The following is a 17,870-nucleotide window of genomic DNA, read 5'->3' on the forward strand; positions in this document are numbered from 1 at the left end:
AATCCAGACGCTTGACGAGAGTATCGTCGCGCTTCGATCGTTACGGCGAATTTTATATTCGTTCGCCCGCACTATGTGCGTATGCGCTGTACGCACGTATTGTGGAATCAGACAATTTATTTCATTTATGACGTTTGCCCGAACGGCGTTGAGGTCGTGCCTGTGTACGCATGATGTCATGTTACACACGTGCCCGATCATCAAATTGATATTACGTAAATATACCGACACTTCAGCTACAGTTCAATGAAATCACTTTATCGCGTCGAATTTTCCAAATCACGAGCGGGAATAATATTTTCGTTGGTCAATCCGGCGCGGCAATACACAATCGCGAGATAAATATCTCGTCACCGTCGGGAAAAGACATCTCGAATGCGACGAATCCATCCTCCATTCTCTTCTAAAACCCCGGTGTATGTTCCCGGATATATTTTCATTACCGCGGACACACGGCGAGAAATAATTTCACGTCAATCGCCGGGTCCGTCCGCTATCTTGTTACAAACGTCCTTGTCGATTTACACCTGCAGCATCGACAGCCGAACACCCGTCCAATTCGCTTGTTGATCGATATCAGCGATTTTCGGCGGGTGAAGAAAAAAAGAAAGAGTCGTCGCCACTTCAACTTCTTGCCGAACGCGAGCCCTCGGCGGTGATGGATAGGCGCGGAGACGCAAAAGCGGCGCGTAAGGTCGCGCGAATCTGCGGGGCATCCAGAAGCGTAGGAGGCTTGGCGTAAGCGGTAAGCTTTACCTCATTTCTGGCAATTACAGGGGATGCCAGAATCCGCCGCAAGAATCAACCCACTCCGGCCGCGTGTGTGTACCATCCGCCTCTGTTTAGGTGAACCACCCCTTCGCGGTGCGCGTGTGCGCGCACGGACTCGCTCTCGCCCTCTCTCTCTCTCTCTCTGTGTTCGTCCCTCACACACTCATCTCGCATACACGTAGCCACGTAGCAATCGAGCGCGCGCACACACACACCACCCGCACACGCACACAGGCAGACGTAGGCTACACTACCCTCGTGAGGCTCGTACGTACATCTTGGTGGGGCCGAGACGGCGTCATGGGAGCCCGTCCGCCCTCCTCAACCCCTGCGGCAACCCCGTGCAGGAGAGAGGGTTACGTCGAAAGCCCCGGATTGAGCACCACTGCCTCGCCATGTTCCAGGATCTCCATCAGGATTGGTAGACTAAGCGACAAACGGCTCTGCCGATTCGCCCGTTCAGGCCACGCCTCGCGCCCGGACCTCCTCTCTCACTTGTGAGCAGTCTCCGGGAGTAGTTGTGTGCAGCTGCAACAAAGGCCACCCCGGTAGACGACGGCCGGCTAGTCCTCGTTGACACGACGCACGCTCAAGAGCTTCGACCTTAACGGGAAGGTTCCTGGGCCATCTGGCGCCTGGACGAAAGTGAATGAGCCGAGGACCAGATCGGGTGTCCCGTTAAGAGATCGGGGGTTACGCTATACCTCAGTCGATTTCACTTTTCCTGATCCACGTAAGTGATTACGCAGCGGCTCGTAGCCCAGAGTCGCTGGGAGGTTTCGGATTCTGAAACCGGTGATCGGGTGTCGAAGCGAAGACAGCAGCGGAGGACGTATCTTTGGAAATTGGCTGGAGGCCTACTGGTGAACGGGTGGTTTTGGGATGAGAGTACACTCGTACGTTATTGTCGGCCGATGTCAGAGATACCAGAGGTCGGTTTAGTGTCAGAATGAAATCGTCGCTGGACGAGCGCTGGGCGAGATAAGGACGAGGTCCGGATGAGGATGACGACCTGCATCATGATTTGTGAAGAGGTGACAAGTGACTAGATATGGGGAGATTCATCCGGAGACTTCGTAATATCGAGTTCCATCCGTCTTTGCGATAATTCGAAATTCAATTGGGCTGCGCCCGAATTGATTGTACGTGTAAGGACCAATTTGATCCCGTCGCATTCGTGCCGATGACGTGATCATCGAACACTTCAACGATCCCGCGATAAAAGCCACGAAGTAGGATCTGAAGAATAAGAAGAAACGCTAAAACCATGGTGACCTATCTCTAAAACTATCTGCAGGACGAATTTTTCGGTGGATCCTTTTCGGATAAGCACTAACTTCTCCGACGGTGTTCCGGTCTGATGTAAACATTGCCGGAGCCAATCCCGACGCCTCGAACGGTGCGTGCTGTTGTTCGAGATGCACTTTACGGTGAAGGACACGTGTGCCACACGGTTTCGTCGCGCGATCACTGAGCTGTAGCGAGGTCTGCACGGCGGAATCACTCGCGAGGAGGACCTCGAGTCATCGGGAGGGCGGTGTCACTCCAGCTGGAAGCGATCTCCTGCGAGAAGTCCTCCGACCGGGTCCCCGACAATGGATTCTCAGCAGCTTGTCGACTCGGCCTCTCAAAATAGTCAGGACATCGTTTTACCAAAACCGGCCAGCAGCACCCCAAGGCACAGCATCGACGCGATTCTCGGATTGGCCAGCCATAAAAGGACTCATCAAGAGATGGAGGACACCAGCCGCGACACGCAAGAGAACACTGGTACTAATTTCACACCAATTTCATCACCAAGCTATCATCAACGTTTCACGTCCCTCATGATTCTCGCACACTCACACACTTTACCTTCAACGAGAAACACCGCTCTGTCCACCCTCCGAATGAAATCCTTCGCAAGACAATTAGAAAGCCGGATTATCGGACGACACGTCCGCACGTGCGAACGTTCCGATGCTTTCACGGTCCGACTTGAGACCAACGAGTCGTTACGCAAATATCTCAACTAAACGCGACGCAAAGGCAAATCTCAAAAGTCGCTGCGACCCGTCGGACGGATCCGCGCGAGAGGTGAACCCCGTTTCCGAAAGTCCTCCGTGTTACGTGCGAAGCACGTCAATTTTCCAATCACAGGACGACGACTCGTGGCGCTGCCCCTCGAGACCCATTAACGAAGTAATCTCGATCATCCGATCCATCCACTCGCTCCTTTGTGTGACCGCCCCCTCCGTCCGCGGTTTGTTGATCGCTGTCGCATCATCAATCACCCTGCAGATATCGCGCGGACCCTCGTCCGATCGGATATTTATCGCCGCGTTTTACAACTCATTTGTCAGTCGTTTAATAAGATTTCATCCCAGATTTCCCGGGCCGCGTTGCTTGCGGCCGGTCGTTCGATTTTCCGACGCGCGTTCACCAAGGTACCGGGTTGCGAAGTAACTGGCAATCCGGACGCCGTTTAATATAAATTTCAATGGTATCACTGCCCCGAAACGAGAAATCAATGGCCCGCTAATAGCCGCTTAATTCGGGTAAATCCGAACGAATTCCGGCCGACGGCCGCGTTTTCCCGCGCGGGCTCCGATCATTTTTTTCGCATTTACGGATTAATTCAATCAGCAGACCTGCCCGTCCCGCGCTGTGACGTTGAATCTTGCATCCCGCCGCGACAGACGCGATTAGCCTCTCGCCTCTGTCTGGCTGTTGCGTTACGGCCAGTAATGCCACTTGATCGAGTTTCGATTAATTATCGCCGGGGTCGCGCTTGGTCGATACCGGAAACAAAATTTAAGAAGAACGAGGCAGAATCTGCCGGCGCACGTCGTCGGAGATTCGCGTCACGACCGTAGGGATGAAGGACTAATGAATCGCACGCGCAAATTCGCGCGGACGATTCGCGCCGGCGAAAACGGAAAACGCTGTAATATATACACGCTGGCTCCCATATGTGTCGGTAGTCGTTGAAACGTGTAAATCTTGTCTAATAATAACACGCTAATGGCGCATTACCTACGAATACACCCGTTGCTCCACATAATGGCCGTGTTCGTTGCGTGATTTTCCACTTTACTGATGAGATCAATTTGCCGCATGCTACCTATTCCACTTTTTTTCTTCTTCTCACTTCCGCAAGACATTTATGCGTTCTAACGCTCAACGCGCGGCACACCTCCTCGCGACCGATGGAAATTCCCTCCGACCACGCGCACGTCCCCCCTCCCTCCTCACACACACACACACACACACACACAGTCGTATTAGTTTATTTTTATTACACCCCGAAATAATTCACCTTGATGCCCCCAGCCGGTGTTATCCATGTCGATGATTAATGGACCGAGCGTTTTCGAAATCCGCTGACCGCTAGAAGACTGCTAATCAACGCGATCAATGATTAATCGTTGAAACACGATCTATGCGCGAGAGCGCATTCACGAAATCCCACGGATTCTCTCGTTAACGCCTCATTCGCCCAGCGTGATCATTTAAATCATTTATAGATCGCAATCGCTCCATCCCGACCGTAATCACCATTGTCAATCGTCATTCGGATTATAGCGTTAATTTCGCCCGCGTTGATACGCGACCAACTCCTCCCTTGAACTGTGCGTCGTCTCTGCGGCCTCTGACTGTTCTCTAAGGATATACGTTCTGACATCAATTTCCCGCGCGGAACCGATCGCATGGCCACCGACGCACGTGTAAATTCCGCGTGCGCGCCGCACTGAGAAAGAGAGAGAGGGGAGAGAGGAAGAGAGAGAGAGAGAGAGAGAGATAGTGGGAAGCTCGTCGGTAACGTTGGCGGTATAATTAGAAAATCGTTAGTTATCGCGGGTATCTCGCGTTCTGCGAGGTACACACGTGTACACGCCGCTAATCTGTCGTCGGACCGTATCGAGCGATCGAAATCGAGCCGCTGTCGTGCAACGGCCGCTGTCGTACGCCGACTGTTATACGGCGGCGGCGGCGGGCCAATGTAACGTATATCCGATAATTCCTGTTTCGAGACACTTCCGTGTCTCGGCTCGCCTACGCTGCCCGCGAACTGTCGTTCGTGTCATTCTGGAAGTGCGCGCACACCCGGGCGAGAGCGCGAGTTATCGACGCAACACTTTCGGCGGAAGGGTCAGAATCGACAAAACAATTTTGTACCGGCGCTGCCGCTATTAGCGCGGCCGCTGCGAGCAGAAAAAATGGCCGATCAACTATCGGCTGTCGGCGTAGACTCTCGCGTCCTTCGTCAAGTCGCGTGTCCGCGCCGGAGAAGCCGGGGGTGTGTTTCGATACTCGCCGTCGTCGTCGTGAAACGATTCCGTCAGATTCCGAAATATCGTCTTGTTATACGTCACGTTAATAATACCGGCTTCCGTAAGTAATCGACCTGCGACGGCACCGACACCTTCGCGCCGGCTCGTGGCGTGTTCGGCGCGCGTCAATTGCTCGCACGAATCATTCGCGTGGTACACGAGGTGCACGAGCGGATATTATACATGTCGGAATGTATTATTTCGGGGAGTCTCTCTCTCTCTCTCTCTCTCTCTCGTTATCTCTTTATTCTCAGGCTTGTCCTGAGTAACGTGAGCGGTTGTGCGCGCGAGTGGTTGTGTCGCGATTTGTCCGATGCAATGCCGCAATTTGTGTCTTCCGCGCGCGACCATCGACCGCGTTAGAAAGGTATTCTTCTCTCGATTTCTCTCTCTCTCTCTCTCTTTCTCTCTCGCCAGATTGATTGTAGCCATTCACCCACGTACGTGTACAAAATTTTTGAATACACAACTAATTCTCGTCGGCACTTACGTGATTGTAATAATAGCGCGGTATAAATTTCCAACGAAACCGCGCGTGTACACGTGTGCAAAGCGCATTTCGACGTTATCGGTGGATCGACCGGTTACCGGTCGTCCTGGACTCCGTGCAAAAGTAGCCTGCAATTACTTTAATTCGGTCCGTTACCGCGTCGGATACCATCCCCCTCTCCTCCACACTTGTCCGCGAAAATCGAACGACGCGCGATCTCGTTTGGAGCGAAGTGAACGCGAATGAAATCATCGCGAGACGTCCTTATCTTATTCCGGACTGTACAAGCCTGCGGTGGAGACCCGTCAAGCTTAATATGTTCGACGTGGGATTAATTGTCAGCGTTTATTCCCGGGGATTCACGTTGATCGTTCTCGAAGGGAACACCGCGAGGAGCGAAAGACCCCGGGGGAGGGGAAGGGTGCGAGAGAGGTACACTAGCAATGAGAAAGAGAGAGAGACGGAGAGGCTGCTTAGTCGAGACCCAATCTTGTCCCGCTAATCGAATTATCATTAATTATGATACCGTGCGCGCGCGAGGAGGAGAAGAAGGAGGTAAAAAGAGCGAGGACCAGCCGCCGCTAATAAGTATGAAGCAGAGCGGAGGAACGACGAGCAGCGAGAGAAGGAGGGAAAAAATGAAAGAGTGAGAGAAAGATAGAGAGATGGGGGGGGGGGAGAGGGGGGAAGCGAAAGAAGAGAGAAAGAAAGAAAATAGAAAAAGGGAGATAGGTGGAAGCGGCTTTAAGTCGCTTCTTAAGAGGTGAATTGACGTGCCTACTAATGGATCGCGCCTGCCACATCTCCTTTCTTCCTCTCTCACTCACGCCTTCGCCTTTTTTCCTTCGTCTCCTCTCCTCGTCCACTACCGCCGCACTCACTCGCGGCCTTAACAGCGAGGGGCTAACAGGGTCTGTTATCCGCGGTGAGAATCGGCCGTCTACCGTGCGCGGCCGCGATTGATCGAAATTAACTCGCTGGAATAACCGATGACCGTTGTCACGAGACGTTGTGCGCGAGAACGCGATATACGCGATTATTTGTATACGTGTCACCGTGCCACATTGTGACTCCGGTGTGTTTATCGCTGTCCTTCTCGTTTCGGCTCGCCGGCCTTAAAACACGGTCGCATTCTCGGGCGAACAGGCCTCAAAAAATTGGGCCGACGAAACCGATCCCGCGAGAAGATCTCTCGTCGATTCTCGCCGGTCAGCATCGCGTGGAGAATTCGGCCGCGATCCGGCCGCACGCGTTCGTCTTTTTATTTCTTTCCGTTGCATTGCTTCTTTTTCTTTCTTTTATCGCCTCTTATTATCCCGCCGCTCGCGCTCTTTACACCCGATTCTTCACGTCTGATTTGAAGGTAATAAGACACCATTTCCCCCGCGCGGTTACTGTCCTTAAAGTAAAGATAAATGTATAACGAACTATTTTTACAGCCAGCTCTCGATACGCGCGTACCGTTAATTGTGGATATCATTGCAGCAGGGCGCGCGTGCGCGAGCCCCCTCTTCCTTTTATTTAAATCAAAGCGCTCACCGTTCGCAAATAATTCTCGCCTTTTACGTGCAATTTCGTCGTAATCGCGATTAATATCGCGAGCAATATCGGAGAGAAATATTGCGCGACCCAACGTCCCCCGCGTGCGGATGAGGAAGGACGGAGAGTGTAAGATAAATAATAGTAGGATAAGCCAATTAAGCGACATATTAGCTCGAGCAAATGCGAAACCGCGCGGTTCGGCGCGCGAAATCAATTCCGCGACGTATGCGCGAACGACGGGCGACATTAACACACTTGGAATTAATTCCTCGTCGTGCGAGTTACGAGTGTCTCCCAACTCGACTCTGTCTAATTCCTTTTAACGCCGTTGCTTAACGTCGTTAACTTCACGCTTCATAATCTCATCATCCGCCTCGTAAGTTTCGCAATTATTCTGTCTAATTTCATTCCCGATACGAAGTCATCTTCCCGAGTAAAACGGAGCCCCTAATTAATCGCGCGCGGGTATGAGCGCGCGACTGATAATGTATTCGCGTTAATTACGATAAATTGCCAGGATTAATTGTCCGCGACCGATCACTCGAGGGAGCGCCTAACAGTTATTCTTGGTAAATAATCGATCCCAGAAACGGTCCGTGACCAGTCAGGGACAAAACCCAATCGGCGATCCGACCGAGTTTCCGATCGAGCGAAGCCAACGTGCACAGCAAAGTAACGCTTCTTGAATTGTAAGTGGCGGAATGATAATACTTCGAGATCAAGCGTCAATAAAGAATGTCCGTACGGTAATACACGAAACAGTGGATGTTCCTCGATAAGTGAAAGCCGTTGTTTCACATGATATGTCGTTGACGTGTTTTTGTCGAATGAAGACGTGGACAAGTTGTAACGCAACGCCTACCCGAAATACTTTGCTAAAGTGAGATTATCTGCCGCCGCGAATGAATACTGCATTGTTTCAGTTCACGTTCCTCCGCGAAAAAAATTTGTATTTTCGCCCGCTGACATGAGACTCACGTTATCGCAATTTCATTACTGATTGCGTGATGGTGTGTGTATTCGTGTGTGTGTGTGTTACACCGCTTCATCTGATTTCGAGCTTGTAGGAAATATTTACGACCTGGCTTTTACCGCTAAATTGACGCTAATCTGATCGCGGACGCTGATATACGACCTAACCCAACCACACTTATCAACCTACAATTGCAACTTAAAATGCAACATCTATATTTCGCGTTAAGCGGAATACGAATCGATATCTATATTCACTTGCGCGAGGTTACACGTTAACGCGTTTTCATTTACCTTTTTACTTCTTTCAATTCTACATATTCCTCTTTTCCTCGATGCGATTCGGCTGTGTTTCTGTCCGTTTATGAATTGTTCTTAAGAAATATTAAATATACAAGGTATCTATTACTTGAAAAAAACTTAGGACGCTCTACACGAGGTGTTTCATAACATGTGAGCATAATTTCAGAAATGAATTCACTACACAAAAATAACACAAAAAGTTCATATAAATATTTGTCCTATTTGACTTTGTTCCCGTGCTCACAGACGTTTTACATTTTCGGAGATATCTTCCATTTGGAATTGTTAGTAGCGCTCTTCGAGTAAACGACCACATGAAAAAGAGCATTCTTACGTGTAAAATCTCTAAATACCTCAATGCGAGTCATTGGTAATGTCTATATTACAAAAGAGTATCGCGGGCCCTACGGGCGTAACGTAAGAACGTTGCGCGCATCGCGTCGACCCGGAGCGCCGCACGTAAAAGCGCTTTGTTAGGGGGAGCATTTTCGATCGCGTGACAACACGCGGCTGCACTACCGCGCTAGAGGGGCATCGGCGATTACGTGTAATTTCATACCCGTTTATTGCTGGAACCTCGTTGCTTTTTGGCGGCGAACTTTTCGCACTTATGGCTCGATCGCGAACGAAGACGCGAATCAACAGGAATCAGCGCGTACTATTAATACGATAAGGCACAGAAATGACGGTGAGAGATGCCAAACGAGGCCTATCGGTGTTTTGAACAATTTTCTTTTTTTCTTATTGTTAAGACTCAGGTCTCCCGCTGAAACTTATATGATGACGTTAGAAGCGAGAAAATGCATACCAAAAATTCTTGTGTGATACGTTCAAATAAAGTGATATTCTCACAAAATGACACTCCCGATCGCTTTAACACATTTGTAAATGGTCTGTTACATTTTACAGTTGTAACATTTTTACTCGAATAATCGATAAATTGTAAAATTAATTTTGACGGAATGAGAAAAGAAAGAAGATAAAAGAGCAGATTCTATATTAAATTAATTTTGTGACTATTTACTGATTGTTTGAGTAAAGGAAAAGCATTTGGACAATTTTACAAGCGTGTATTCACAAGCTGAATCGATCACAGATGTCATTTTGCAAGTAAATTTTTTCATTATAACGCAAGAATCCTTAGCAAGTATTTTCTCACTTCTGACATCATTAAACAAACAAGGACGGTCGCAACGAGGGACTGGGAGTCTTAAAGTTTTATCATGCGATAGGAGATATCGCTTCATATCTACCAATGCATGTTTTCGCAAAATATCCTACTCGTCTTCTCAGAGCGAACACTTTCATCGTTTACGTAATTTCCATTCGACAATTACCACAGCGAGATGATGATTGTCGCGAGACAATTCGATTGAACCGGTGAAAACATCGAATGGTGTCGACGACGACACCCTGGACAACGTCAAATTCTTTCCTCCTTTTCGAGCACCCGACGAAAGCGTGCGCGTGGAAAACTACCGTCGCGCGTCGTGCCGCGCTGCGCGTCGATTTAACCGGATTACCGCTGGATCAAAGCTTGCGAGTGGTAATTGGCGCGCAGGTGTCGCCGATCAATCGTACACCGGGCATCGCGGAACCTATTTTACTGCGCTCGGATACCAAAACGCCTCGTGATCGATAGTCGACTACGTCGAGACGGAAGTCTGCATATATAGGTATAGATATGACCTGTGCCGCGTGCTCTGTGAGAGACAGGGAGAGAGATGGATATAGGCAGACAGAGAGAGAGAGAAAGAGAGAGACATAGAGCGAGAGAGGTCGGGGGAGGGAGGGAGAAAGAGAGACGGAAATAGAGGAGGGACGCAGGCAGATACACGGCTGGATATAGAGAGGAAGTAGAGACGGTGCTCGCGCGGTGCAGTATTGGCGTAATTTGTGCAGCGATTAGCAATCGGTACGTCATTACCACGATTAATATTGACGCCTGGATAATTCAGGATGCGCGTGTGTGCGCGCCGTCACTCACTCGGCCGCTCGCTCGCTCGTGCACGTGCGCGTACGTCGCGGCAACAACACGGCGAACGGAACCAGCCGCTCTCTCGCGAGCCACGCGGCCTTTCGGCCGGCTGGGAAAGCGGCACGCAGGCGGGCACACGCACACGTATAAGCGGCGCACCTACGCGGCAACACGCGCGCGATGTCGGCAGAGATATCCCAATAAAGCCCGCACGCCACCGAACAATTAAATTATTAACTAGTAACGATAACGAGAGGGGGGGCGCCCGCCCGGTTGATTACTATTATAACGAAGGCCCGGCGCGCCGTCGCGAGCCATAAACCACGCGAAAGGAACGTAAACAAAATAAACCATTCCCCCCGCGGCCCCTTTGCGACACGGTCTCTTCGCCCGCCTCCCCTTTCGTGGCGCATGCACATGCATTCGGGAGGCGAGGGAGGACGTGTGTCCGCCCGAAAGTCAGACGCGGCCGCACGAATTTCACCCGCGCGGTAATTCCACACGGGGAAAATTGCGCGCGCCGCCGTGCACGCGTAATTGCGAAATTTCAGCTCCGCCGGGAATTACTCCGGGCGGGCGGGCAGCCGACGTGCATGCCGTGAAATATCGAAAAACCAGCGCTTAGTCCGTTAGGCAGGGGCGAGTGGACGAGCAAGCAGTTAGGTGGTCAGCGACGTCGCGGCCGCTCGATCAGGCGAACGTCGACGCGGTGAGATTGTCCGGAATTGAGGATTATTAATCCGGCCGGCGGATTTAGGAAGCATGCGAGGATGTACGCGAGGAAATTCATTGGAGCGAACGAAGTTCGCGGATACGCGCCGAGTGTGTCTTCGGAATAATCCCTCGTCGGCGCGGGGGGATGCAGGAGGAGGGAACGAAGCAAGTCGAAATCGGCGAGTCTTCGATTCTCATTTTCGTTCGTCGGGAATTTTTCCTCCTTCGCAAAACGGCTACGTTAATCGTGCATCCGGTTTCGCAACGACATTTTGCGACATTTTTCTACTACGTCCCGAAGCCGGCGGACGAGTGACGAGTGTCCAATTAACGGGCGCGAGCAGAGTCCCTCAAGCTGGAGTCTGGAACATCTCGGTTCTTTTACTGATCGGTCTAGTTCCTTTTTTGATCAGACTTTTTGATAGCGGAACTGAGGATTATCACGTGAAAGGACACAATCTGGAGTGAGAGAACAAATCGTTATTCAGTAGACATCCTTCCTACACGGTAAAACATATTTTCCACCTGCGTGAAAATCGGTCCTTGTTAAAATTTCTTCAATCTTAACGCCTTAAATTCTCATTGCAAGCCCTGCTTTACATGTGCAGAGTCTAACTTGAGGGGCTCTAGACTGCGACACGCCGCGTACATTGACCGGTCGAGATGGAAACTCTATCCCCGACGACGAGAACCCGATGACAGTTTAAGAACCTTACCTGTCGGGCGTTGTTGAGACGCGGACGCGCGCGCACACACGTACATACACACACACACAGTGTGCGTACCGGCTCATCGTTCCCCCTGACGGTTTAATAATTCGATACCGATACGCGAATAATCGATATAATATTCATCTTCACCGAGCGAGAGATTAAACGCGCCCACGTTTTGCCGATCTTCCTTCCGTCGCGACGAGAAGCCTATTGTGCGCGTTATTTTAAAGAAGAGAGGAAAAGTTTACAGCACGGCGGTCACTCTCGCGCCACTTACGGAAGCTAATTTGCTCGTACACCATTTTATTAATTCTGTCTTATCGATTAATTCGCAGGTATCTCCAAACACGCCGCGCTAGATCGGCGGTATCAGTCTTGCGTCTGGAAATTTAATTCGTTGTGAACCGGTGAATTCAACGCTGCGCTCTCTCTCTCTCTCTCTCTTTCTCGAAGAGGAGCAGAGATAACCACGTTTATTCTGTTCGCTCGATGAAGAAAAACCCAGTCGTGGGGAGATCTGGGTGGAAACCAGTTCGCTAATTTACCATCTCACTCCCCTTCCCCCATTCTTCCTCTCGCGCGCTTTATTAATCCCCCGTCATTTAACTTGACTAACAGCTCCCGATGATCCGTATACTTTAAATAAATTAAATTTGCTGGATCAAGTATATATATATATATATATATATATATATGTACATATATTGACCGCAGCATTATATACTACCATTCTAACGCAGTAATAAAAACATTTGTCCACTGTTTCACGACCGGGCGAGAGAGAAAAAAGAGAAAGAGAGAGAAAGAGACAGAAGAAGGAGGGAAATGAAACGAGAGAATGAAAGGGAACGAAGCGAGCGAGCGAGAGAGAGGGAGAGAAAGAGAGAGAGAGTCGTCTCTCGCGGGTGGAGACGCATCTCGAGGATCGATACGTGCATCGGATTAAAGAGCGCGACAGGTGACAGTGGCTTTTACGAAGAAATTTCCGTCGAAACTTTGTGCCGCGCAAAGTGGCCATTGCGTTTCGTTCCGGAGATAAAAACGAAAAGAGTCGGGACGAGAGAACGGCAAGGCGAAGGGGAGGAGGAGGATTGAAGACGAAAAGAGAGGGAGGAAGAGAGGACAGAAGCGAGGAGAGGGAGAGAGAGAGAGGGGGAGAAGGAACGACACCGATGACGGTCCACGAGAAGACAAATTCTGTAATCCTCTTTGGTCGGCGAGCTAAGCCCTCTGTGTGACGGCATACCGGTCGGTCCTCTTTCTCTTATTTCCTCTCCCGTTGCACCCCCCCCCCTCTCTCTTTCTCTTTCCCTCTCCTTGTTTCACCTTCTCCCGCCTCCTCCCACGCCGATCAAGGAAATTAGATTCCGAATCGACAGCCGTGCTTAAGTACAAACGACGCGGCACGGTGTATATCCTGCATCGAATATCGAGCGAGTATCCGCGCGATGAAATAGCTGTTTTTTCTCGTGGTGGAGAGATTTCGCGTGCTCATCGATGCTTTCAATGACCGAAGGGGACACACTCTCACGGCGACGAGAAATGGTCGCGATCCGCGCGAGGAAAGAACGAGGTGGCGCTCGTTTAACGCGATTTTGCGACCGCGTCGTCCGTTCATCCGGGAGAATAGGCGGCGGAATTATGCGCGGATCGTGATATTGTATACCGATCACGTCGCAGTTAGCTCAGATCTCGATCACGGATACCGGTCGGGTGCGTCAATATCGGACAGGAAATTCAATTAACACGTGATTTCAATATGCCACGTCCCGCGCGCGCAACGCCGAAAATCCGCGAGAAGCGCGGATCGCGCCCCGTCTTTCTTCATATCCCCGATATCGCGATCTATCAATTTTCATTTCTTCGCTCCGCATTATCAGCCCGAATTATCAGCCTGTTCTTCCACGATTACGCCGGGCAAATTGCGGTTCCGCGCGACGACACTAATGACGCGCGATGGAAACGACCGGCGTCGAAACGCGTTTCACCGGCGTAACGAGGAGAAAACGGTAAATGGCATCGGGGAAGAATCTCGAGCTGCCGCAAAATCATCCTTCCCCCTTTCCCGCCAGCCCTCGCGAGCTGCCGGAACGCGCGATTCCGCGAGAGCGCGCTCTCTCGAAATGTTCGTCATTGCGAAATCACGTCGGATCACAGATGTCTAAAAATGCACGAAGGTTCATCGGTTTTTTTTTCGCGCAGCCATCTTAACACTTGACTGACGGTTGACCGGCTTCCCGTTTTTTTATGAGGGGCCGAGAACGACTCTTTCTTTCTCTCAAACGCAAACGCGCCAAACGGGACGTTAATTAATTTGACCGGCTGTCGGATATCATCGTCCGTCCGCTGTTACGCGAGCCGCGTATATTTGTTGGAATCAATTCGTTTACCTCTAATTCACCGCATTCGCGACATTTGCTCACAAATATATTAAGCGCGCGCTTTGGGATATATGCGGTTTACATTACAAACAGGGAAACGAACTCGACTGGCAGGCCACGTTTTCAAGCGCTCACAACAATGCGCACAACTTTTGACGCGGCTGGACGCGATTTCTTTTAAATTTTCAACCCCCCCCGGCCGGCTTCTCCACCCGTCGTCGTCGCTAAACGCGAGAAATTTTAATTCTCGCCGCGCGGCTATTAACGTGACGACCCGTGGACACGGTCAGCCATCGATCTTCGATACATCGATGGCAACAACGATATAATATATGGCTCCCGCGAGGATTCCCGCGAAGAATCGTCTCCGTCGGTGTGTTAGGACACCTTGCTACGCGCGTCTGATAATTCATCTTTGTCGTACTTTCGTTCCGTCAACGCGCGGAGTGAGAAATCCGCGGGGAAAAATGGTGTACGAGAAGCGATGCATCCGACGTGGTTAATTGTGTCTACGATGATCATGCAGTGATATTAACCTGGTTCAGGATGGGCATACGTACGATACTTGCAATTTTCGAATTTCAGGACCGCGTTCGCTTATTCTACAGTCATCTAATGAAATTCTAAAACCCTTCCTTGTTCATTGTCATTGTCGCGGAAAGACAAGTATTTGGTCGAGAATAGAATAAAGTAGTTGTAGCATTCAAAATGAGAAATCCTCCAGATCCATCGTTCTTCGATTTTAAATTACAACTACAATCGTTCGCACGACCGAAAGATATGTTTACAATGCGCTCGTGCGAACTCTGAAAATAACGCTTCGCTAAATTACGAATCGCTATTTCGGGTAAGGCGAGTAATAAATACAGTAAATTGCTCCGTTATTCCGACCGCGCGCATTCGTCGTTAAAGGAGCAACCGAGCTCGATTCTCAAATTAGAGCAACGTCTTGCACGTGACTTGTGTGTACGGCGCAGAGTCGCGCTCAGAATAGGCCGAATTTGCATTCGAACGGGCCTTCGGGTGATCTCCGATTCGCTCACCTAACATATATCGCTCGTCCCACAATCGCGCCGAGCGGCGCGCGCGCGCGCGTCATTCTCGAAGAGCGCATTAACGCGCTCCTTAATCGACTCCTTAACTCGATTAAGCCGCCGCCGCGAAGAATCAAAAGGCCCCCACGGCGTTTTGAAATTTATCAGCGATCAGTGTTGGCCCATTAGAGTCAGTGGCCGGTTCGGCGAGAGCAGCCACGAATCCTCTCTCTCTTTCTCTCTCTTTCTCCCTCCGACCGCGCCGTCCATTATACTATCTCGTCGTGTCAATCTCTTAAGTAGCTAGAAGCGACTAGGACCGCTTTGCATCCGCGCGATACCATCTCCTCCGTCGCTCTCGTGAACGCGAAATACCGCTGCAACGCGTGACCGCGTCGTCTCCCGTTCGTCCCCCTCCGTGTCCCGGTGAGTGTGTGTGTGTCATAAAATTTTTCATCGGGAAAACGTTTCTATTTGCGCGCCGCGATAATATCTCGCGGGAAGGATGTGTTAGCAGATTTTGCCTGGAAGCTGGATCGTGTTAACCAGAGTAGAGCATGCTATCGCGTGTACCAATCGACGTGACGAAAAAAATAAATTAGTACTCCACGGATTGAACGCCGCGGCGATGCAGCTATAACGAGCATAAATTCGTACGTCGAGTATTAAAATATTTTTCATTATATCGACGCGTAAAAAACTGGGATGCAGCAGAAATACTTGGAAGTTGTTCTTGTCTCTCGGAATGTTGTGAATAACTCTCTTTATATTTAGGTGGGTCGATTGTGAAGCATCCGAAGTGACGCGCAGATGGCGACGATAGTATCAAATTGCTATTGTTGACGGGTTTGGTTCTTCAGAACAATATGTGCCAAATATAGGCTCACTCGTAGTGCTTGTACGACAGCTCGCCGAAGCGTAGACATTGTCAGTGATGAGCTCGCACTTTGACTGTTGCAACGGCCAAGATTTCTTTTTGCCGAGCCACTTTTTCAGGTTTGGAAATAAATGGAGATCGCGAATGAATTGGGAATACGAGTGATAGTAAGCCTACGTTCGACAAATGTTCTTCTGAAGGATAAAACTTGTCAACAACGGAAATTTGATATCACTGTCGCTATCCATTTATCGTTTCAGATACTTCTCAATCGACCTCGCGTGTCGACCTTTTGATTCCTCACTGATAGATTTTCATTACGGATTATGCGAAAGCGGAGCGAGAACGAACATCGCGTCGGGCTTTTGCTCGACTCTGCCCGCAAGATCGCAAATTCGTCGAGCGGGAGAATCATTCACAATGTGTGCTCCCGCAAAAGTAGCCGAACAATGCCCTCTTCGGCCCTCGTGAACGTCTCGAATCAATCCCGAGGTCTCGGCTTTCGGATAACGTCGTAAACTTTCACTTTCACGGGCACAGTGTCGCGTTTAATCCGCGAAAATGCAGGTCGTTTTCGACGCTATACACTCCGTACACCCTCGATATAACAGGGCGGCAAGTAGTAAGAGCAACGGTGCTCCGCCAGCCTGCTACTCCTGCCTCGTAGGATTTAATCATGATGGTTACTCCGTCCCAACCGAAACCAATTATTGCGCAGACGTATCCACGCACGTATACATGAGGCATCCAGTTATTCGAATATCAGACGTATGCCGCATCACAGAAATCCGCTTTCGCGGATATCCTTTACGGAGCTATCGCGTCGTCTGTTCGCGCGCGAACAATATGAGCGGGTATTTGCAGGGAAAATCGGAAATATCCGCGACATTTTTCCGCCGTTTTTCCTCCTGTTAAGATACACGGATATAGTGGAAGAAAAAGAAGAAGCGTGAGTGTTGAACTCCCTAATTCTAAACTCGCAATTTTCAAGCGAAATTATCCCGCAGACTTCTTTAAAGAAATCACGAATGAACATTCGGCGGAGCAAATTCCCCTCGAAATTCGGAGACCTGCGATAATTGAGAATCCTCATTCTCTCAGCGTCGGGATACGTTATTTTCCGCATAGATAGGTCCACCTTTTTGTAGAAAGAAGATAATTTAAAACAGACTCAGCCGCCTCCGCGGATTCACGGCCTTCGACGGAGACAGGCCGTGGAAGGGGTGGCGTCGCGAGGGAGCCGAAAGGCTCAGAGGGGGAGTGACGTCGAAGAAGAGGAGGAGAGATGTGTAGGTGGTGAAGCAAAGAAGGAGGAGGCGCGGGCGCAGCGGGACGGTAGCGTCGGCATTCTCGGGGGGCCATTATTGATTGTTGTTGATAATTAGCCGGTACAGGCGCGCGTCAATCACCAGCCAAGGCGAGGTTATTAGGCTGTTGGTTAGCGCCGGGCGAAGCCTCTCGCGAGGAAGCTATACGCCGGGATAAGCACGCGCTCGCCCGCCTGCGTGCGTGTGTTTATTATACGTGTACGTGTGTGTATATGATGTGCGTGCGTGCGTGCATGGGTGATTGTGCGGGATGCGTGCTGTGCCAGCGGCTGCGCACGCTCGCGCAAGTGCACGCGGAACCGCCGCCATTGAGCCACCCGATTACCCCTCCACAATTCGATCTAATGTACTGCGCTACGACGCGAGAGAAGGTTAATTATGCAGTTAATGAGAGTACCTGAATATATATAAATGTATATATGTATTCGCATATATATATATATATATATATATA

The 17,870-nt window shown here is 50.2% G+C and overlaps 1 protein-coding gene across 1 annotated transcript in view; it reads left to right on the forward strand.

Moving 5' to 3' along the window:
- Positions 1-2,169: 2,169 nt before the first annotated feature.
- LOC106741013 (retinal homeobox protein Rx1-like) overlaps positions 2,170-17,870 on the forward strand; it is a 47,690-nt gene continuing 31,989 nt past the window's right edge. Inside the window, exon 1 of the mRNA XM_014612570.1 lies at positions 2,170-2,541. Coding sequence (XP_014468056.1) covers positions 2,367-2,541 — 175 coding nt within the window. The 5' untranslated portion in view covers positions 2,170-2,366. The remainder of the gene's footprint in view (positions 2,542-17,870) is intronic.

The sequence above is a fragment of the Dinoponera quadriceps genome, unplaced genomic scaffold, assembly GCF_001313825.1.
Source record: "Dinoponera quadriceps isolate SergipeBrazil2010 unplaced genomic scaffold, ASM131382v1 scaffold367, whole genome shotgun sequence".
NCBI lineage: Eukaryota > Metazoa > Arthropoda > Insecta > Hymenoptera > Formicidae > Dinoponera > Dinoponera quadriceps.